This window comes from Silurus aristotelis, assembly GCF_946808225.1.
Source record: "Silurus aristotelis genome assembly, chromosome: 19".
In the NCBI taxonomy this organism is placed as follows: domain Eukaryota; kingdom Metazoa; phylum Chordata; class Actinopteri; order Siluriformes; family Siluridae; genus Silurus; species Silurus aristotelis.
In genome coordinates, this window is record NC_139592.1 from 12,817,373 (window position 1) to 12,841,527 (window position 24,155).

The 24,155-nt window shown below is 36.6% G+C and overlaps 2 protein-coding genes across 6 annotated transcripts in view; both read right to left on the reverse strand.

The window, feature by feature from the left end:
- rgs19 (regulator of G protein signaling 19) overlaps positions 1 to 9,390 on the reverse strand; it is a 49,471-nt gene extending 40,081 nt beyond the window's left edge. For 2 of the 5 annotated variants that reach the window (XM_083570258.1, XM_083570260.1), the window contains exon 1: positions 9,203 to 9,385. In XM_083570258.1, coding sequence (XP_083426384.1) covers positions 9,203 to 9,259 — 57 coding nt within the window. In that variant the 5' untranslated portion in view covers positions 9,260 to 9,385. The other 3 variants (XM_083570257.1, XM_083570263.1, XM_083570259.1) reach the window with 3 other exon arrangements.
- A 2,828-nt stretch (positions 9,391 to 12,218) lies between these two features.
- LOC310741882 (protein LKAAEAR1-like) lies at positions 12,219 to 21,595 on the reverse strand. Its single transcript, XM_083570283.1, has 4 exons — positions 21,511 to 21,595; positions 17,589 to 17,927; positions 14,857 to 14,976; positions 12,219 to 12,576 (listed from the first exon to the last, which is right to left on the reverse strand). Exons 2-4 carry the CDS (start codon positions 17,880 to 17,882, stop codon positions 12,517 to 12,519), a joined length of 474 nt encoding a protein of 157 aa, XP_083426409.1. The 5' UTR covers positions 17,883 to 17,927; positions 21,511 to 21,595; the 3' UTR covers positions 12,219 to 12,516.
- Positions 21,596 to 24,155: the final 2,560 nt, after the last annotated feature.

The window sequence follows — 24,155 nt, forward strand, 5'->3', positions numbered from 1 at the left end:
AAACTCTTGACTGTTCTCTTATAGACTTATTCAAATAGTTCATACTGACGATACACTTATATTTAACTAGCTGAAAGTACACGTGCTTCGCTACGGAAGGCAGAACGCTAAGCAATATGGCAATAAGCAGTAAGCACTGAGCAGGACTGGATGATCAGAGATCAGAACGTAACGTCAACAAATAACGTACTACCCCTTTGTAGTACCGATACAGGGCAAACTACTTTGAAAATAATATTTATTGTGCATCTAACATCTAATAAGAAACAATGTAGTACGTTTCATGAGGATCCGTACTGTTATTTCAAAGAGTTTACAATGCGTGAGAAATCGCGTTTTTCGCGAGTTAGCCGCGATCCAGGGCGAATTTTTCAAAACCCTTTCTTAGTGAGCACCTAAGACCCAAGAGGAAGGTATGTTCCAAATTTCATTGCAATCCGTGCAGTGGTTTTTGAGATTTCGTGATAAGTGAATGAGTCAGTCAGTGGTATTTGAGCTTTATATATATAGATTACAGAACACTTATAGACAGCCGTGTATAATTAATCGTGTATAGTTGATCTAATTATTATTCTATGACCAACGCTTCGATCAAATAGCAAGCATTATCAAAACTAGTATTGTGATACCAATACTTCCATGATGTCCTCTTGCGTATTTAAAAAAAACGAGATATAGACTGAGACTTAATAAAAAAAAAAAAAGAGACTGTTCTCTCTTTGGGTCCTGTTGAAAAAATAACCATACGCATATCAACAAATGCACAACATACAGACAGGTACAACTTAAAGCCTTCATTTTCAATACACTCAAGTGTAAATCTGTTCTTATATCATCTTATAAATGTCTAGCATCGTACACTATATGGACAAAAGTATTTTGTCCAGAGACACCTGATTATCCAGCCATTCAGGTCCTTTCAAAACCATTTACCACAAAGTTGTGAGCACACAATTGTATAGGATGTTTCAGGATGTGGAAGCAGCACATCTTCCCTTCCTTTAAACTAGAAGACCCAAACCTGTTCTAGTGACGATGCTCCTGTGCACAAAGCCAGCTCCCTGAAGTTATGATGTACATGGGTTGGAGTGAAATATTTTGAGTGGCCTATTATAGCACTCTGATCTCAACCTTATTGAACAATTTTAGGATGAACTGGAATGCTGACTGCACCCCAGGCCTCCTCACCCTACACCAGTACCTGACTTTACTAACACCCTTGTGGCTGAATGAGCACAAATCTTCTCAGGAATCATATGGTCAGGTGTCTGTAGACATTTGTCCAAATAAATACTGCGTATTTGGTTCATGGTAATTTGCAGTGAAATAACTCTGAACTCTGTCAGCCGGATCACATCTAATACACATTCCCTGTTCATTTATGTATGCCTGTTCTTGTGTGTGTGTGTGTGTGTGTGTGTGTGTGTGGAGTGAAATAGCTAAAAGATTTATTTTGATAAGGAATAAACAATAATTGATGTTTTAATAGAAACATGTAATTAAATGATTGATACCTCAGCATCAATAATGTGGAACTGTAAGCTAGATCTGTATTACAGTAAAAAGAGGTTTACACAAACTTTCCAAAACTTTGACATATTTATTATTTATTTTTAAGTATATTAAAAATTAAATTAGATATGAACCTAATTCCAGTTGTGCCAGTCCTTATGAACTCCTCTATGTTTGTAGGGGTATGAAATACATTTATTTAAACCATTAACTTTCCAGTATGATTTTGGGCAATATTTTGCAATAGTTACAATCAAAAATGACTTCTTTTTGTAATCATGTTTTAGCCGTTACAGCACTGCTGTCTGTCCCATCGTTTTATCCGTGCGGCAGTGAAAGTCGACGTGAATAATGGCGAGACCCGTGCCACATTAATGCAATCTGATTGGCCGTCGCCCAAGTACGTTCAACTTTTCGTTTTCGTAACAACAAAATCCGCTATGTTTTTTTTTTCCCCACTTGTCTCGATTTGCTTCCGTAATCCTCCGTGCAGGATTTTTGCCTAAAAATTAATCATATTGTTTTTGCCCCACTACTCTATAAAATGCAACTGCATACTTTTCCGGTTAGTTACACTGTATTCATTCTGCAAATTTACTATAACCATTAAGTAACATGCTCTGAAAGATTTGCAAAACAGGCTGAAAAAGAACCCCCACTGACTCTGTGTCACATGATTACACCTGATATAAACTCGTTTTCTTCCCCAAAGGCAATGCAATCAGCCTTAGAGAGTCGAATCACATTCAGTTAGTGTATAGTCCTCATTAAATCACACTGACGTTCTCATTTCAAGGCTAACTCTTTCATGTGTGAGCATAAATATCTACACCTATCTGACATGTGCTCAAGATAACAGTCAACGCTTAAAATGTCAAGTCACATACTCCACAGTTATATAGCGTACAGTCATCTGTTACTCTCAGACATTCCAACTGAACCAAAGTAACTTTCCAGAGCTCAAAATACTGAACAAAAATCTCCTGAACTCATTAGCTTCAGTCCCCGAAAAAAAAAAAAAAGAGCATATCTCACAGTGAAATGTATTGAACTGGAATATCCCGTTTAGCTACAAAGGAGATGTTTGTCAGTCTCGGGCTGTGTTTGTCTGCCTGTAATGTGATGAATAGAAAGTGTGAAGGAAGTCTTCCTAAAGAGCGTATGTGGAACCGGAAGCTAGTAACAGCGAGCGGACTTGGTTTGATTCATTGATGTTAACCTTGTTTTTAAATGTCTGGACCACAGAATATGTCGGTGCTCAGTAAATGCCAGTGATGGCGGGTTGAACAAAAGACTCCTTGCTCTCCTGGTTATCTGATGCGCAGATTTGCAGTGACCGTATTTGGAACGCTCCTCCTCACTTAAATAAGCCTGGCTTGAATTCGGTGCGGAAGACCATATCTTCCCCGTAGACATTAATGATACTTGCACTGGTCTTCCTTCAGCCATTATGATATCTTGCGAACTCAATTGCAGTCACACTTGATCGCTAACAGAGCAACAAACGAGTTAATACATTATTTATTTGTCGTTGCTATGGTCAATTCGAACTGGTACAAAGTCACTCCTCCACATCAAGTTACACAGACATATCAGTGCTTTCCACTTTTTCACTCATCTACTTACTTATCTAAACTAGATTAGGTTACATCATGCAATTAATACTCCATGTAACTCTTGCAACTATTCCACATCAAAATATACTTAAGTACTGGGACACCTGATTTTTTCAGCCATATGTAGTTAATCCCCAAAGTTGTGTAGAATTTGTTTGGGTGTGGTGGCATTCATTTTCCTTTCACTCGAACTTGGAGACCCGAACCTGTTCCAACATGACAATGCCCCAGTACACAAAGCCAACTCATTTACCATATGATCTACATGGGTTAATGTGAAAGATTTTGAATGCTACAGAGCTCCGACCTCAGCCCTATTGTATACCTTGGGATGAACTGGAACACTGCACTGCACCCCAGGCCTCCTCAACCTTAATCACCCTACTGTATATCAGTAGCTGACTTCACTAACACTCTTGTGGCTGAATGAGTACGAATCTTCACAAACACACTGCAAAATCTAGTGGAACATCTTCCCAAAAGAGTGAATTATCATAACAGGTCAGGTGTCCAAACATCAATGCCCATATAGTGTATCTAAAGATACTCTAATTAACTGGAAGATCCACATTTATTTCAAAAGTGCAGATGTAGTTGTGACATTCATCCATAATCTCATATTATTCCCATAAGATCTATGACACACACACACACACACACACACACACACACACACACACACACACACACACACACACACACAAACCCACTTTTAAATACATGTCTCATGCTTTCCAATGACTTTACGAATTTCATAAAAAGAAAATGTTTTGCTACACTAAAATTTGTCACCGGTATCCTCGTGTGGTGATCCTATAGGATTATTGTGCACATAAAAATGTTAACTTTGACAGTAAGCACTTTTGAGAGGTGTTTCTGGTTACTTTGGATGGTTGGTCATACAAATAAAAAGTGACTAGATTGTGACAAAAACCGGTCAATATATTGCGACATGTGCAGCATGGAATCAGAGGGTGTGCACTGGCAACATGAGCAAAGTAAAAAAAAAAATTAAATAAACGTTTCTGGTCTGAACCACATCAGCTTCGGTAGCAGATCGTTTTCTAACCCCATTATTTAGATAAAGGCAGCTTCATCAGGCCAGAGAATAGCTACAAGGTAAGATACGTTAACCATTTTACGCAGACTTATTTTTATTGAATTTATTCCCTCCGTCTGATTAGTGACCTGATGACATTTTATTGACAAAAACTGAATATTAAGGTTATGTGAAGTGCTTTATGATGCTAAACATCACCACTTTAAATAGTCCTATTTATAACTATAAAGAAATCATTAATGGTTAAACATAAAAAAAAAAATAGCTGCTGCTGTCATTTAGTGATCCTAGATATTTCTCAGGCCCTTTGCACTAAAAGAATTTAAAACACACCAGGGAGCTAATGGCCATTAATTTGACTGCAAAAAAACCCCACATTTGATTAATTCTGCAAACTGATATGCACGGCAAGAGCACTCGCAATCTAGTATTCCATAAAACTGGTCAGGTTCTGCTAAAGTGTTTAGCATTTGGGGCCCTGGTTTTCATTATCACTTCCCTAAAACATGCAAGTAGGTGGATTGGCTACTATAAATTGTTCCTAGGTATGAATGTGTCAATGTGTGTACCTGGTGCACTGTAATGGCCTGTTTGGCTCTATCATACTTTACACCAGTCTGCCCAGAATAAAGCGGTTACTGTAGATGAATAAATGAATGTGACATAAATAGCGAACGCTTACATAACCGATTAGTTGCCACTAACTGAGAATTACAAATGGCACTGTGCCAGCACATGCTGAAAGTCACACCTTCAAACTCAATGCTACACCTACGAGCGCAGCTTTCATTTCCGACCACAAAAATGAACACAAACACAAACACAAAAATAACGGTTTGTGCCCAACCAGATAAACAATACACCAGCAATAACCAGTGAATTATGCTAGCATAAGCACAAACACATCTAGTAAACTAGCTTATTCGGGTGGTTATGTGATTACTGAATGCATGTTTATTCTATGTTATACCATAGAGAAAACAACAAACAAACCCCAGCAGTTTGCAGACGATATCAGATTGCCATTATAGTGCACTCATGTACTACAGTTTACCGCATAAACAGGGTGCTGCATGTCTGCATTGCCAAAAGTCGTTTAATTTATTCATTTAAGATAAAGACATTAAAAAGAAAAAAAGTAAAAATAAATAAATAAAACATTTTTATAATGAAAGGGTGATTAAATAATCCTCAGCAAATGTGACAACTTTTATAAAAGTCAAAGTTTGAGCAGTTTGCTGATTTGAGGAGTTCAGTTGTGTTAACACAATGCTAAGGAGAAAAGACATCAGCAATTGCCTCCCTGTCAATCTAGGAAGGGTTATAAGGCCATTTCCAAAACATTCTACATTCATCATTCTACAATGTCCTCACAAATTATTCACAAGTGGAAAATCTTAAGTTTTTTAAGAGAGTTGCCAATCTTGCCAGGGGTGGACATCACAACAGATTTACTCCAAGGTGAAATAGCAAAAAGCTAATGACTGTACAATTAGAAGAGGACTGGACAAGTATGGTTTTGCCAGGAGAAAGCATTTTCTCTCTAAAAGGAACATGGCAGCATGCCTTAGGTCTGCAAAAGTGCAACTAATGTGGAGATGTTTGGCCACAGTGCAACATGTGGTAAAATACAAGCATGGTGTATCAGCACAAACACCTCATACCGTATGGTAATGGAGGTGTGATGATTTGGGCTTCCTCTGCAGCCACAGGACCTGGGCATCTTACAATCATTAAGATAAACATGCACTTTTCTAGTATTCTGAAGTCGAAAGTAAGGCCTTCTGTCTGACAGCTAAAGCTTGGCCAAAACAAGAGTCGTGAAACAGGGAAAACATTAGCTCCTCTAATAATGTAAAGCAATTTTATGGCACAGATTCTTGGATTGAATTTTGGTATTTGACTAGGCTATTTTAAGGCATTTAGATTTTTCTATTTAAAGGCTCCAGTGTATATTTAGCAATATGCATAAGGTCTTGCCTCCATTCCAGTTTTAAACCTCTGGAAAACTTAAACTTTTTTCTCAAAAACTACCCAAACTGTCAAGCTTTTTAATCCCTGATGATGAAGAACATCCCAAAACAAAATGCATCCACCACCATGCTTCACTGTGGGAATGGTATTCTTGGAGGGATTAATAGTGTTGAGTTTGTACCACACAGGACATGTCCCTTGCTGCCAGAATATTCTTCAGAAACCTTTTTTCCATGTGTTTCCCTAAAGTATGCCATATGCTATCTAGTAACTCTAAATGTGTCTTCTTTTTCTGACCAATCATTCATCAAGTCCTATTGTGGATCTTTCTGTATTATTATTAGTGTCTTTGTTAATATATATATATATATATATATATATATATATATATATATATATATATATATATATATATATATATATATATATATCCCTCTCCTTGTCTGGTCTGCAAGTTTTGGTGGGTGGCCTTCTCTTGCCAGGTTTATTGTGGTGCCATATTATTATTTACATTTTGATGAAATAGATCTATGTTGAAATAGAAAAGAATATATATATATATTAAAAAAAGTGTTTTGCAAGACACTGCAAATCACTGACATCACATGATACATTATGAATCTATATACTGCTACTAATCACAATGTCAGCATTTTGCCAATTGATTTCATATCTAATCATAAATGAAGTGTGTCAAAACATTCCTGAAGTGCCTTGAACAGTCTAAAAGCTGCAGTAGTACATTATCCTTTAACAGATGGACTGTACACTATAACAGAGACAGATTAAGAGATTCGTAATGATAGATACTTGAGAATTTTCGAGAATCTGCATCTGTGTATGGTATTAATAATCTTTTGGAATTTTATTTATATATATATATATATATATATATATATATATATATATATATATATATATATATAAATATATATTATTTTTTTATTATTATTCATTTTTATTTGTAAAGAGCTTTTAACATTAGACATTGTCTCAAAGCAGCTACATAGAGATATGAAAGTGGTTATAAATTTGAATAAAATTATTTATAAATTTAGTACACAAGTGTTTCCTTATAACTTTATCCCTAATGAGAAAGCCAGTGGTGACTGTAGCAAGAAAAAAATCCCTGAGGTGGTATGAGATGAGAGAAAAAAAACTTGACATCTCAAAAGAAAACCATCCTCATCTTTCTTTGTTACTGGGGTGGTACTTTTGAGTGTAAGTTTCTATTTAACAATCTTTTACTTGGAAATGTGTATAGTGTCAACGATTTTTAAAGTGTCTTATGATGCATAACTGCACTGTCAATAGCTTAGAAAAGTTTTGGAAAATGTACAATAATATGTACCAGGGGAAGCTCAGTGGATAACTGATCAGGTTGAAGTTCTTCTGGCACCCTCGACACTGCCGAGCTGCCACTGTTGGGCCCTTAAACAAGACCCTTAACCCTTAACTCTGCTCCAGGGGTGCTGTATCATCATCACCAACTTCCTACAAATCTGGGATATTTCCAGAAGTCTCTTCCTCTACGTGGTTAAAGTACAAATGATGTACTTGAGAATGCCATCCGAGTGACAAGAAAAAGTACAACATTTTAAAGGTGTGTGACAATGTAACGGATTCAGAGAACCACACAGTCTTTCTTGTATCTTTAAATTCCAGTAATAGTTGATCAGTTCCTAGATACACCATGCTTTCCCCCCACTGAATTAATCAAATGACTGTCACGAAGGAAAAGGGAAAACGATAGCATGGGCTTCTTTTCCTTTTTCTACACATAAATACCTCCGGAGTCCTCGAAAATGACGTCAGAAGCGAGTAAGCGATGCGCGTACACCCCTTAACCCATATCACCCCCATATCAGCCCCCTACACACACACCCCAGCACTACCACCCCCACTTCCCCCAACCGCAGCGCTCTGCAGAGCGCGCGCTCTGCGCGACGCGCACGCGTTCAAAGCCCCCCACCCCTCCGCCTTCACTCTCTCTCGCCGCCACGCGCCGTTCTCGCTCCAGGACCCGCCCACTATTCTCTGGACCAGCACGCGGCGCGCGCTCCCGATTCATTCAACCCGAAGGTGTCGCGCGTGACGCGGGAACGCGCTTTACTACGCCAGAACCACAGGGAGAGAGCGAGAGAACATCATTCGAGATATACGATGTGGGGGGAATAAAAAGAACAACTCAAGAGAGAATTACGACTATAAAACATAACGTATAAATATAATCAGCTTTGAAGTGAATACATATAAACTACAAGCGATTTTTTCCGCCCGCACTTCCTATATGTTTGGCTTGAAGCATCGTGTGCTAATCTGTGCGTTAGGAGTGTTCGCGTTAAAAAAAACTGCGAAAAATCACTACGAGAATCTTCCTATACTGAGGAAAAACTAAAAACAATTATATAAATGTAACATCTTTAAAACCGACTGTATTCGAACATCTGCATCGACAGTCACAGGTTACATTCGCTGGCGTTCAGGTTTTTCCCCCCTCGAGAAACACAACCGGCTCGTAACAAACTCCCGGTTGTAAAATCGTCTCTCGTGCCGTCCTTCCTCTAGTGAGACCTTGTATATTGAAACACTTTAGAAAATCTAAACATGGATCCGGAAAAAAACAGCAGACAAACACACCGAAAACCCCCCAAGACAAACGTCAACTCTGGTTCCCCGCTGTGCCGAAACATCTCATTTCCCTGCAGCCCCACAGAGCAGGAACACATGGGGGAGAAAGCTGTAGTAGCCGCGGTGTCAGTTGCAAATAGCCACACTAGTTTACATAGCTTATCACACACATTCGCCTGTTTCTAGGAAAGGTGCTTTCACGTTAAGTCCAAACGCTTCCAGCGTCACAAAACTGAAAGTATACACAGGTTTAGTGGTAAATGTATAATAAAAAAAAAAAGAAGAGCGCAATTAAACTGAAGACGACCCGCGATCTCGAGGAAATCACGAACCTTTTTCGAAACGGGAAAACCCACCATCCAAACTGCACCGTTTCGGTTTAAAAACCCTCCTAGGCGACGATACTTACAATTTTGGCATTAAAATGGTCTGGAGGGCGGTAGCCGTTTCGTTTTCTGAAGCACATCCGTTTCCTTTTTTTTATGCCGTTTATATTATATAGGAATACAGTCTCGGGTTTTTTTTTTCTCCTCCAGCCTTCCAGCTTCGGAATCGACACCCTTGACGGAGGCAGGCTGAGGATAAATTGCGCATGCGCGAACTCGGTCAGTTCTGCTCGGCCGATTGACGAAGGATTTCCTCTGTAATTGTCATTTCCAGCGGAACTCCTCATCGAGAAGAACCGCTGTTCTTTCTTTAATTTATGTGTCAGATAAGGAAGTCATATAGAAATCAAACGCTTTCTTTTATAATTGACGTTTTAGGGTCCCCCTTTTTGTAAATTATCCAGTGTAATCTGGTACCTGACAGGTCTTTACAATCGGAATTTCCTACAACTATGTGTATCAGTTTCTTTCTCTTTTTTTTTTTTTCCACATTGCTGTATGGTCCAGCATTGAGTAATAAATCATTGGTTGGTATAAGTGAATTCCTGTCTTTAGATAATTCTCAATCTCAACCAGCAGGAGGCGCCAAACACCAAGAATAACGTCTCAAGTTTTAAGTACAACAACCATAATGCAAGAAAAGTGATCATGTACAACCTTTTTTTTTTTTTAAAGAATTCACCCCAGTTCAATTAAATAACGTATACTTCTGCCAGCTATTATAAAATATGAAACTACTGAATGTATAGATATAATATTGTTTTAGTATTTTACAATATTCACTGCATTGACTGGAAATGTGAATGTTGTTCCATCATTTGATAACGGTTATGTTATTTTCCATCCTCCAGAATTTCTTCAACTATAGATACCTTGATCGACAGATCAATATATATATGGATATAGATAGAATGGTTTCATGTTAACTGATTACCCCATTCTCATGGAAGTCATGAATCTTTTACTCTATATATTTTGGGCAGGGGGTACAAGCAGGAAACTGTAGCTCCAATCTGTCTAAATTTCCTTTATAATTTCATATATTTTGAAATAAATCCTTCCAGCAGTTGAATAATCAGCGTAACTGCCACTTGGTGCCAGTAGAGTTCTCTGCTTCAGTGCAGGTGTGCAAAACCTGCCAATGAAGTACAACAAAAGTCTGATTTATAGCAGGTACAACAAATGCTGTGCTGGGTTTCTAGGTTGCATTAATTAAGGATTGATTATGTTGGGCTTTGATGATGGCTTGTGCCTTGCATGATAATGTGCTTCGACCATGTGCAATAGAATTTTCCTTTCCAGAGTGTTTTTTTCGTGTATTAGCTTTATACAGTATCTCACAACAGTGAGTACATCCCTCACATTTCAGCAACCATTTTAGTAAATCTTCTCCGGGGGACAATACTATAGAAATAAAACTTGGATATATTTTAGAGTAGCCAATGTGCAGATTGTATAGCAGTATAGATTTGCTGTCCTCTGAAAATAACTCAACATACAGCCATTTTTGACTACTCTAAAATATATTATTTCTATAGTATTGTCCCTTGAGACGATATACTAAAATGGTTGCTTACATGTGTGGAGTTTTGACATTGGACCTCCTGGAGTGTTTAAAGGCTCTGGCATGAAGAAGCTAATGCTGGATCTGTGATGATCACAAATGCTGAGCTCATAAAACTAGGAGCTACTAACCATATAGACTGTATAAGACTGCAGAAAGAACATCACTTATAATCTTATACTCCAGTACTCATGTTAGTTCTCACTCTCCAGTGTTCTGTACTGTTGAAAGATTTATGATCAAACTCTTGATGTCACCCAAATGAGGATGGGTTCCCCTTTTGAGTCTGGTTCCTCTTAAGATTTCTTCCTCATAACATCTAAGGGAGTTTTTTCCTTGCCACAGTCACCACAGCTGCTCATCAGGGATAAATACACACCATTCGCCTTGACTGTTGATTTGTGTAAAGCTGCTTTGAGACAATGTCTGTTATGAAAAGCGCTATACAAATAAACTTGACTTGACTTGACAAACGAGGGGTGTACTCACTTTTGTGATATACTGTATGTTTGCCTTTCTACACAGGTTGCTGTTCTGCGAAGTCACTAACCACTCACGTGTGTTCTTCTGTTTTTACATTTCCCTTTTTTTTGTTTGCTGCACCAGGTTGATCCATATTTAAATAAAGTTGATCTTTTCTCAACTTTGTTGCATCGCTGGACACGCCCATATCTAGTCGATGATGATCGCTGTTGATCATGTTGCCAGCTCTCGCTGAAAATGAATGGTCTTTTAAAAGAGTCAGCCATATATAAACGATGTGATATTGATCATGAGGAATGTAACAGTGAATCATTTTTAGGCCATATCATAAAAGAGCAAACTGGTGATTCTCTTTTACTTTGTACTTTAAAATAAAACAATAAGCGTACATGATAATTGTAAACGATTGCAAATTATTTCATTTAGTTTATATGGGGGATTAATAATCGTAATATATATTTGTAATTTTTTATCCGTATGGCTACTGCAGTTTTAAGCATCCTGTTTATATTGTTGTTTGAATGTTTAGTTTCTACTGAGATTCTTAAAGACCTTTAGGCATTTACAAAGGCTGGTAAGATTTTCAAGAACTTTTGTGACTTTTGTGTGTGTGCTAGAGAGAGACAGCCTTTAGGTCTTAAAACCGTCCATCCTTACTTTTCTTTGTGGTTTCACTTTTCGCGACCTGTGAGGCCTGACAAACCATGGGCAAAATAATTTTCACTGGATGTACTTTATGCTGTTAGTCAACCACCTGTTTTTTTTTTTTTTTTTTTTTTTTTTTTTTTTTTTTACAAATCTATGCACATCATTGAAAGTTTTTCAGTAGCCTGACCAGTATACACTCTGTAATTATAGTAAGGGAAATAGAATTAATAATAATCCAGGTATAATCCAGGTATACAATAATTTATCCACACCTACAAAAAATAAGAATAGACACCAGGCATTAATTTGCATTGTCCCACATTTTATCAGACATCAAATTACAGTATAATCATAATGTTCCTGTTTTTCTTTACCCAGTTCAGAACATAATCAACTACGCTGATATCACGCTACATGAGATTTGAGTACATACATTTATCTTTCACAAAAGTTGTGATACAGTAACCAGGAGCAATTACAATCGCTTGCAATGTTTTTGCAGCAGTAAAGATTCCGCCCCTGCTAAAATATTGATGAGTACTTCTGCCAGCCATTATAAAATATGAAACCACTGAATAATATTGTTTCTGTATTTTACATTATTCACTGCATTGACTGGAGCTGTAGATATCTTCTATGTTGTTATCTTCTGATTAAGGTTAGGCCCTTTTCATCCTCCAGAATTTCTTCTACTCTCTGTCTCTGTAAAGCAACATGTAAAAGTGAAACATATTTAAACAAAGAAAAAAAGCTGTAGCTGAGTCTGTAATAATTGTCCCAAGACAGAGAACGAATTAAATGTAGAATGAGGCCACAGTTAATTTAATGATTACATAATCCAGTCACTCTAGTTTGCTGTTAGGAGGCCAATACTTATTAATATTAATTTGACTGTAGTTACTGAATACAACATAGCAGTTGCTAATAATATGTTTTAAGATGACTGAATAATAAGTTAAAGAATAAAGGTGAATTCACATCAGATGTGTCTGTGGTGGTTAAATTTTCATTTTATCAAGTGTTCTGTTTTTCCCACTAAACTGCTAAGGCATGTTTCATTGGAACCAATGTAATTTTCCCACAAAAAAAGACCACAATGCTACAAAAACATGAACATGTGGACACAATCAGCAATTAGACCAATGGACCAAACCATAAAACAAAACATCAGCAACACAAAGGGGGAATCTGTGACACCTTGTCCAATGCCAGTAACAACTGAAATGACCCCAAATGGGTCAATTCTCTTGTCCGGGACTTGTGTATTGTTGGATTTTTCCCTTCTTTAATACTTTAAGGCAGCAATAGAAAGCTATTTGTTTTTCCAGGTCATGCTGAAATTGGAAGTTGGACAGTGATCAATGAGCATCTTCAAATAACATTTACAGTGCTTTGCTGTAACTGCAGCATAAAAACAACAGCATTGCACAAAGCTCTTGTCCTTGTCTATTTATTATCCGTCCTCTGACACCACATGATTGCAGCAGGGAGAGAAGTAAACAGCAGACACAGTTGTGGAGCTGTCTAGGAGGAAATAGGTGCAAAAATGGACAGACGGTTCTGCTGTTGAACCCCGTGGAACAGGAAGACTTAGTGCCTTTGCAGCGTTCGGGAAAAATGCAACAGTGTATATGGTTCCATGACTGAGTGTTAGACACACAGGCCAATTGGGTTAATAAGAATGGCCAGAGGATGAACATGATCTTTTATAGGCTTCCCGTGTGGGATCTTGCCACACGATTTTTTTAGAACTTAATTCTAAACAATGAAATGAGCCAATGAGAATTATTTACTGAGTCTGAAGAAACCTCCCTGGCAGTCTTCTATTCTCGTATAGAAGCATCATTTCATATTTAACCATCTCTTTAATCCAAACAAGCTGTAACAGAGATGCAACAGCAGCATGTAATTTTAGAAGAGGTTAGTGGAGAATAATGCAGGTGATTCATGACTTATTATATTGTACGTTATAATATAGTAAGTCATAGTTTAATTTCTGATAGTTCAACTAGCTTCTGACTGCAAAAGAAAGCCAAACCCAATGGCACAGTAGAGGTGTTATACCGTGAACCGTTCCTTCCTTATAACATCTTTCTTAGAGAAAATGTATTGCATTTACCATGTACACAAATGCTCTCCAGCAAAACTGTAGGCATTAATTTAACCCCTGGATCAATGATTTTCTGTCCAAATGGATGCTAAAATACTAACATTTTGAAAGCCAAAAAACTGTGGGCAAATTTTCTTGATGACGTTTCTAAGAATTTGTGTCGCTCCTGTGTAATCTATGGTAAGGGTCATTGTTTATACTTGAAAACAAGCTCTTTATTTTATTTATTTATTTATTTATTTATTTATTTATTTATTTATTTAATTATTTATTTATTTTACAGCTATTCACTGTAGCTTGTTGTGTTTTTTAATGCAGGGCTGTCACAAATAGCTGTCTCCTTTTTATCATAAAAAGTATATTTGTAGATGTTGGCTTAAATTAATGTAGATTTCAACACTATGCACTTTATTTTTTTAAATAGCAACTTTGCGCATTACTGACACACAGTTTTGGTGCACAATTATTGTGAGTGATTAATATTAACTTCCTTTTAAATAAACTCGCTTCAGATCCTACTTTTTTATCTCAAAAGTAGTTGTTGCCAAATGCGATAATATCAATCACAAATAAAAAAGTTTATGATTTTTACAATATGGTTGTTTTTTACCCTTTAGCCTTCGGTTTAAGCACTTAAGACTGAACAAAACCTTGAACACCTTCAACGTGTTTATCTATGCGTCATTAGCTGGTCTTTAATAGTTGGCCTCAAGCTTGAGCTATTTGGCAGAGTGATGCAGAATATTAAAGATGAATATTTACTGTCATTGTGACTTGAAAGTAATAGGTAGAAGCCAAACAAGGCGAAACACCCTTGTTTTTTTAATGATTAAATCACATAAGCTATTTTACTGCAGCAGACACAAAGTTACCTGTAGCTGGTCCAGGCTGTCTGCATGATTCCTTTGTTTCTCATTTGTCAGGAGCAGCTCTAGACGCACAGCACTCTGCACACAAGCCTGGCTTGAAATCATCAGGTTAATTTCCTGCATCTAACAAAATGCAGAACACAATATCGGATTTAAGAGCAAGTGTTCATTTCCTTTCAGTAGAATCTCTTTTAAGAGTCACACATGCTATGGCTAAGCTGCCTAACCCTTTTCCTAGAGATCTTTAGCCCTCTAAATGTTCAGCAAGCCTGCCGTACATCTAAAGAGAAAGCCCTGAAATAAAATAAATGTCTCATTTTACTCTAATGTTTTGTTTTTCAATTTTTAGTTTCTGATTGAAGCTACAAAGCTAACAGAAGGAAATAGAAAATATGTTTAAAAACAACTTTACAGTTTTCTTATAGCAGGTATCATAAACAGAACCACTTACTCACTCACTGCATTGGGTCCCAGTGAAAAGGAGAATAATTAATACATATATCTCCATCTTCGCCTTTCGGAGTAATCAGATTTCAACAATTTGCTTTAACTTTATAACTGTATACTGTCATTATTTGCAATGATTATACTAATCTAGGAAGTTAATTAGAGATTGATATCAAATACAAATAGTTATCCAGAATGGACATATACAATGTGCCCTAAAGAGATGCAAATACAGATATAAATAGGGATCCTCTGGGATGCATCATAAGAAATCGATAGAGGTTTTTACTTTTATAAGGGCATAAGCCACAATCAGATTTAACGCTCATGGGATAAATAAAGGTATTGCATAATCTAGGCATGCACACTGCATTTACAGCATCATTTGTACACATATCTATGCGAAACCAGTGTTTGTCATGTCTTCTTCGAGGTTAAATATGAATACACATATACAGGGATATGGAGCACAAAAAAGGTACAGATATGTTGCATTACTCCACTGCCATTTGTGTCCTAATATTACAGAGCTACTCATTGTTTTTAGTTGAATGTGTACAGTATATGTAGACTATGTAGACAGTTCACAGAATAATTACATAGTAATCACCTGGTTTCTACTCTGCCATCACTCAAAAGTGCAAATAACAGTATTTGCATTTATAAATAGATGTATGGATACATGGATAGATAAATACAGAGAGTAAGGTAAAGAGAGAGAGAGATTTAAGAGTTAAAATTTTCAGCAAGCATTTCTGACTATGTAATTGTATGCCTACGAGTTTTGCTTTGCTGTGCACCATCATTTACATTTACATTTGCGGCATTCAGCAGACGCCCTAGTCCAGAGCGACGTACAAAAGTGCTTTGAGTCTCTGGCAATGAATAAATCTACACTGGTATGCTAGATTACAATTAAAGATAATTCAGCCTACAACTCTGTTTAGAGGGGTTTTTTTTTGTTTGTTTGTTTTTTTAACTTTAAGTATTTCAGGAAGAGGTAGGTCTTCACCCGTCGCTTGAAGATAGCTGGAGACACCGCTGTTTATACATCTAGGGGAAGTTCATTCCACCACCTTGGGCCCAGAAAAGTGTAGAGCCTTGAAGTATACTTACCTCTTATACTTAGAGAAGGTGGTATTACTTAAGCAGTGCTGGAGAGTCTTAGACAGCGTGGTGCATTGCAAGTTGTGATGAGATCTCTGAGGCAGGAGGGTGCTGGTCCATTTTTGGCCTTGTAGGCAAGCATCAGTGTTTTAAATCTGATGCATGCAGCTACTGGAAGTCAGTGGAGGGATCGCAGCAGTGGGGTGGTGTGGGAGAACTTGGGCAGATTGAACACAAGTTGCGCAGCTGCCTTTGGGTCATTTGCATTGGATGAATAGCATTCAGAGAAAGACCTGCAAGCAGAGAGTTGCAGTAGTCCAGTCTCGAAATGACAAGAGACTGAACAAGCAGCTGAGCAGACCGTGTGGACAGAAATGGTTGAATCCTTTGGATGTTGTAGAAAAGAAATCGACAGGAACGAGCCACACTAGCAGCACGTGAGGAGAAGGACAGTTGATTGTCCATAGTTACCCCAAGGTTGCAAGCAGTGGCTGAAGGGGAGAGCAGAGAGTTATGAAGAGTTATTTGGAGATCTTGACCTGGATATGAGCAAGAATATGTGCGGCTTATGAGTGTTTTATTGTGTCACCTTACAGCTTCATTAAACTTTAATTACAGCTGCAAGGCATAACATCCAAAGCAGAAATGCTTGCTTTTTTTCTTAGCCAGTAATGAGATGATTTTGTTCATCATTTATATGCAGCCCACTAACTGTTGGAAAGGTAGTTCACTAAATACCTAAGCATGTTGTAAATTACTTTTTAAATGGAGTTCACTAGCTGTGACAAGTTTATAGTGTCAGTCAGTGCGCTTCTTTCTTTCTTTCTTTCTTTCTTTCTTTCTTTCTTTCTTTCTATCTATCTATCTATCTATCTATCTATCTATCTATCTATCTATCTATCTATCTATCTATCTATCTATCTATCTATCTATCTATCTATCTATCTATCTATCTATCTATCTATCCATGCTCCTAAAGTCTACATTCTTATTAACTTGATCCTTTGCGGCTCCATGAGCTAATGACCTTTACTTGGCTTTGGAAGTGGCTTGGCTAAAAATTTCCCCTAAGACAACTATTGAAAGGAAGGTGATGAGGGCTGCAATGTAACCATAACCTAACCAATAATCTTTTAACAGCAATATTTGATGTCACATTATCACTTATAAGCCAAACCTACCTTCAAGTTATGACACTTCAGCCTCATCTGTCGAATCCTATTTCTTGCTTCGGCAGCTTTTAATTGCCCCGTAAGAGTGTCATTGTGCAATTTTGATTCCATGTCTTGAAGAGGATTTTCCCCCGACACTTTCTCTTTCTCATGAGCAAGTCTAGAGTGGATGCGTTGTTGGGAAGCTGCCATCCAGGCACGTACCTCTTTGGAGGGCTCAGCATAAGCTAGGATTCTGGCCTTTTGCTGAGGGCACATCCTTTTCAAATCAACACTTTTTTTGCTTCCCCGCTTCTTCTCCATTTCACTACTGTCTCATACACTGTGAAACAGAGCTTCAAGGTTTTTCTGTAAGATGAGATGAGATGTTGAACAACCTTACAAATATGGCATCTATTCAATTTAAAGTAGAAAACATTATCACCATGTTATGTTATTTAATACTTAAGCATATATACCTTTACCACATTTGTTTATTAATAGCTGTTTAATATGCTATTTGGATAATATTACATCCATATCTATTACTTTACCAATTTGCTCTGACTCACATTACTCTATAAAATATGTTGTTTTATATCTTCATCCTAATAGCCTGGGACATTACCTACTTATTTATGTGCATACAAATGGCAGTACTTTAAATTAAACTTATGCATGATAGAGTATTTGCTATAGAACCAGTGCTATCTACAGTAACAACAAACCAGTGCATGTGTTTCATTGTTATATGGCTAGATTCACTGAGATTTCTAGCCACCCAGATATTATCTTGCTTGCCAACATTTAGCCAGGCTACCATTTCTGGCTTCTGTAGATGATGTTAGGACTGATGATGACAGCCACAGCAGTGATTACCCCTAGGAGCTGCAGGCTTTTCTGAAATGGGTTATTAGTTTACAGCTAAATCCAAAAATCTTACAGATGGAAATGTGTCCTTGTTGCATATAAGAAACAAATACTAGATTGGAGGACATGCAGGGAATTTATATGGAAACAGGTTCTGCATGGCAATGATGCAATATCAGGGAAGGATAATCATTCCAGACACATTCCTTACATCTGGGGAACTGAGCGGGCACGGTGAACATAATTACAATGGTGTCTGCTGGGGACAGAGCTTCATTCCCCTACTGTGTCATAACATTCTAAAAGAAGTGTCTACTTCTCTGTTATTCAGAAGTGTGTTGCTCTTGGAAGTCTCTCAGGTTCTACAAGGACAACATAATACCCCTCCAACTAGGGTGTGAGCATTTTTATAATTCCTCCCAGAATAATTCCAGTTTATCATGAAATCACCAGGTGATTCCAAATGCCCGTGGCATATAGGTAAAGTAAAATAGAACTCTAGTTATAAAAGTATATGTAACAAGATGTTATGTTAGTATATTTTACTACAATTTCATTGGACTAGTCACTTGGAACAGGCACTGAGTATGTGTGGCTGTGTATGCATGTCCAGGTGTGTACATCAAGTTTGGCAGCTTGTCTATGAGCACAATATTTATCTATGCATTAGTCAAATCTTATAGCTTAGTAGGTTTTAGATCTACTTCTTATAGATGTGGTTGTTGTCTAAAGTCTGCATTTTAGAGTAGCAGACTTCAAAAAAAGTCTTAAATATTTTGTTAAAACTTAATTTATTCTGGTAATTAGCATAATTTATATTTTATATATATGGTGGGTTAACCCATATTTAGACTACATAAATAACTTGGGATAATTTATATTACAAAAAAATACTATAAAAAAAAACTATCAAAAATTGGCCCCCCCTCGCTCTATTCGCAGCAGTGTAAAGCATGTGCCCGCTCATAGCACAAGCATTCACCTTGGTGTTTACATGTAGCGATGTGCGTCTTGGTTTTTATTCATATCTCGACTCCTGCCCTGTTATTGGTTAGTGTGTTCACATGCTGTCTTGTTTTCCTGACTGTTTTCGTTTTCTTTGTTTGATTAATTCCCATACTTACTCCGTAGTTAGTTCAGCATGCTGGGTTTTTAACTAAACGTTTTGTTCATTGTTCTCATGTTTCATCTTTTTGCTTCATGTTCTGTCTCTCATTTCTCATTCTAGTTTCGCCCTGCTCATTGTTGTTCGCTTATAGCACGACCATATCCTGTTTCACATTTTCAACCCTAGCCCTACCATTTTGGATTTGTTTGCCCATTACATTAATAAAACGTTCTTACCCAGCCCTTGCATTCACTCCCACAGCTGTGCTTTCACCATATTACTTGACACTAATTGCTTTCAACCCATTTTAGTTTTTTGGTGGGATCTTAGCAACTTATTCTGTCATGAGCTTTGCTATAAATAAAGATTGATTGCATTAAGATACATATTAATACAAACTGAAATATAGGAATACATATTAATAGTGTTTTACTTTGACATGAAAAATAAACGTTATATACAGTGTTATTTAATATCTAAGTTACACCTTAATAACTGCTTTTATTAGCTTATTGTATGCTACAATCATTTCCTTGTGCCGGAGTGGATCAAGTTTCACTGAGATTACCAATAATGCAACATGTCATTAGAGTGGGTTCTCTTAAATCATCTTGATTAGTTTTGCTAGCACAAGGTTTGGGTTAGCACAATTGGCACAATAAGTAAAAATCTTACATATAAATGGCATATAATTTATTTACCCATTTTTAAAGAAGGATGAATTTAGCTATAATGGGCATTTGGTAATTGGGATAAATTAATATTTTTAATTCTGGCCTAAAATTTGTTTTTGTTATTTTTCTTAGCAATGTCAATTAACGTCACTAGTGTTTAATTAATTTAAAATTGAATTTATTTAGCATCAAATAAAGGGGTGTGGCCTGCATCACAAAGAAATTTTACCCCAAATGTCAGTAGGAAATGTCACATACATACTGTATTCTTGTCCTTTTTTGTTATTCATCAGGTTCTAAAAGTCTTATATGATACATATGCGCATAAGATGTACCCGTACTGTATCAAAAATGAACACAAGGTTAGTTCGAATAAATGACATACTCAAAATGTGGTCTGTTGATTCCCTGTTGGATCTGGACAACCAAATCTGTGGAATATTATTTTATATATATTATATATATTTTATCAAAAAAAATTAAAAATTAAAAACCCCTTGCCCTTGAAAAATAGAAGTGTATAATGTGAGGTTATTTGCTTTAATGATGACTCAATGGTAAAAATTCTGGGCTGCTAATCAGTAGATTGGGTGTTCAAGCACCAGCACCAACAAGCTGAAATGTTGGGCCCCTGAGCAAGGCCCATAACCCCTTACTGCTCTAGGATTGCTATATCATGGCATACCTAATAAGATAGGATATGTGAAGAATTTGAATGGGCTGCAATGTATGTGACAAATAAAAGCTTTCTTTTCTAATGGCAAAAAACGTAGAAAATGTGGAAATAATTTACGAATGTGAATATATTAGATTAATATTAAAATACTCCACATTGTAAAGTGTTCCCCTTTTGAGGGTTAGAAGGAACATGATCCCCAAATCTCATCAATATAGTTTTATAGTAACTAGAACTAGAGTTATTTGAAACTGATAATAAATAATATGTGAACAGGATCATTTATTTACTACTAAAATGTTACATACATACAGTACATAAACTGCAAAAGGTTGTAAATTCCAAGTGAAGCAGTAAATTATCATACTAAAACAGCAGATTACATTTGAATTATATAAACCACCAAAATATATCATTTTTATCTAGCAGCCTTGTTATCACAGGTAACAACTGAAATCCATTACTGATGCATAATAAACATGCTGCATGAGGTCGGTGCTCAGTTGGGATTTTTCCAGAAGCACTATTAGTATTATCATATTACAGTGGATTATCACTATTAATATTGTCCTTAACCTTAGTTAATATACACTAGCTTCAGTGCCATCACTATCAGCAGCTTACCAGAGTGTAGTTTATTCCACTGAGAGTCCAATATATTGTCCCTTTCAAAAAAAAACAAAAAAAAAAAATGCGGCGGCGCGCGTTCACGCACCGTGTTTGTGTACAGAGGTTGTCACGGCAGCGCGCTCCCGCGCAGTACCCATTAAGTCTATGATTTCTTGTGGTGTGTATGATATTACTTGAAATAACATTATTGTCATTCCAGTGATATTACATCAAACATAAACTCTTGCACAAAAAAACAAATGCACATTGTAGCTTCCAAGTTCCATGACGGTTTGAAATATAAAAAGGAGATACTTTTGCATTCTCTAACCCTAACCCTTCTTAGTGTTTCTTTTTTTCTGGCCTCAGAACAAGCTCATGCATAAAAACAGGGGTGATAGGGCAAAAATCTACAGCATCTACAGTGTCTGTTGATTTTTGCTCATTTACTGATAAATGATTTGTAAGAGAGTTGAAACAATTTTTGGGGGCTAGGCACGTTTTTGTTCTTTCTAGTATGTGTGTATATATATATACATACACACATACTATACAGGTGATGCTATTGAGGAATGCTGCAGATGACAGCCGAAATGTAAAAAGTAACACATTTGTCAAACAAAAAGAAACTGTGAAATTAATGATAAACTAATGAACAAGACTTGAAGTCTGTGTAGGCAGGACTGATGGATAATATTTCACTGTTGTAATGGAGTTTTTGTGTAATACAGGATTCAAACGATAATGAGGGCTGGGCACAGGTGACTGCTGGCTGGCTGACTGTTATCAGCGAAGATGCACTTGTGTTTTCAAGTTATCTCCACTTAAACCCACTTTCATCTGCCATCATTCTGGAAGGAGGTATGGACAATCTCACAAGCTTACCACAAGCATGTTGCCTTTTGTTTGGTCTGTCTTATGCTCTCCACCTTGAATACCCAAGGGCCATAAGAAACACAGTAAACTTTATCTAGAGAGTGATGCTTAGGCTGGGAGAAAACAAACTCCCCCCAAGACTCCAAACTCTAAAAAATCTCCTGTTGAGTAGGTGAAATTATTAAAGAGTTAGTTGAAGAGTAGTAATAGTGCTGGTTGATATTGTTGCCATTGTTAAGTCATTATTGCACTACTTTAAAATTATTTTTTGTTTTTGCTATTATTGTGTTGAAAGCAAAAAACACTCGCTGCAGATACATAGAGGTTTTTAAATGCCTTATGCTCAGACTATTCTATTAGTATAATTTATATTTAACAATTATTCTTGCAAATGTTCTTGCAATCCTGCTGCACACACAGCACTTCGCAACTGCAGGTGAAAGGTGACAATTGGGTTCGGGTTAAAAGCATCATCAAAAGTGCATTTGATTGAATGAGTGATGGTTATGGCTATTAATGGTTTGGCACTATGTTGCTTATGTGTATGAGAGCAGTGCCAGTTGCTATTGTCTGCTAAGTGATTATGGCACTTCTTTGAAACAAAAGTTTTTATTTTTACTTTTGTTACAGGCCACATTCCTGACTGTTTTAAGAGATGCAAATGTTTTAAAGCTATGGCGTGAAAATTAAAGGGTTGAGAAATAAACCTGTTATAACAGTATTGGGATTGTGTGTTGGGTAGTTTTACTTTATACCAATACTCCACTGTATAGGTATAAATTATAGTGAGTCGGCAGGCATTTGTTCATGTTTTAGATATAGACATTCCCTACATGTCTAATTATTTATTACCAAATTTAATGTTTTACTGAATGTTATTATTTAAAGCTGAAACTAGGCCTTTATTTACTGTTGCATTAAAAGTGATATATTATAGTGCAGTTTGCATGCTTTTATGAAGTAAATCTGACTGCTCTTAAAATAAATGAAACTAGAAATACTATATTACATATACAGGAAATTTGTACTTCAGTTAGCCTAACTTACATAATTGTGTTATTTGGAATACACACAACAGTAAAGTTTACATTATGCAAGTTAGTATACTTTACTGATATTTCTGAGTAGTCTATACTTACCCAATAGTACAAAATTAAGCAAATTGCCACTATGTACTGGTTTCTCTTAGTTACAGTAGCTTGGCTATAAGTATATTCTACTTTTTAAGCATTAGTTACTAGGACACTCAATACCCTATTTTACTGTACTTATTATTTTAAGTGCAACCGGTTTGCATGCTTTTTTTTAAGTAAGGTTAACTAATCGGGTTTTACAGTGTGAGAGAGTTGAAACAATTTTTGGGGGCAAGGCACGTTTTTGTTCTTTCTAGTATGTGTATATATACACACACACTGTGTATACTGTATATTACAATATATGCTAGATCCAGGAGACAAGGTGGCACAGTGACGCAACAGCCTGACAACTACTTGATTCCTGGTTTAGTCCTGAGTTAAGATTAATGCTAATATTGTTCTAAAATGTATTTATATAATTGTTAACCTGTATGTATTTTTTATATTTATTTTAGCCCTACTTCCCTTTCCCTAAGTGGTTATTCCACTTGTCAGGCTGCCATTGTAAATAAGAACCTGTTCCTAATGACTTGCCTCAAAATAAAAAGGTTAAAAAATAAAAATAAAAAATACAATTGCTCCCATCTCCCAAAATGTTCCTATGTCTGACTGTCTGTGCTTGCATCCCTGCCTGAAAATTGTTGTTTT

Excerpts from the sequence above, each read along its gene's own strand:
- LOC310741882 (XM_083570283.1), bottom strand. The coding sequence starts at position 17,882 with ATGGAGAAGAAGCGGGGAAGCAAAAAAAGTGTTGATTTGAAAAGGATG. Across the intron at positions 14,977-17,588 it reads TGAAGTGTCATAACTTGAAG|ATGCAGGAAATTAACCTGAT; the intron begins GTAGGTTTGGCT and ends GCATTTTGTTAG. Across the intron at positions 12,577-14,856 it reads ACAGCCTGGACCAGCTACAG|AGACAGAGAGTAGAAGAAAT; the intron begins GTAACTTTGTGT and ends GTTGCTTTACAG.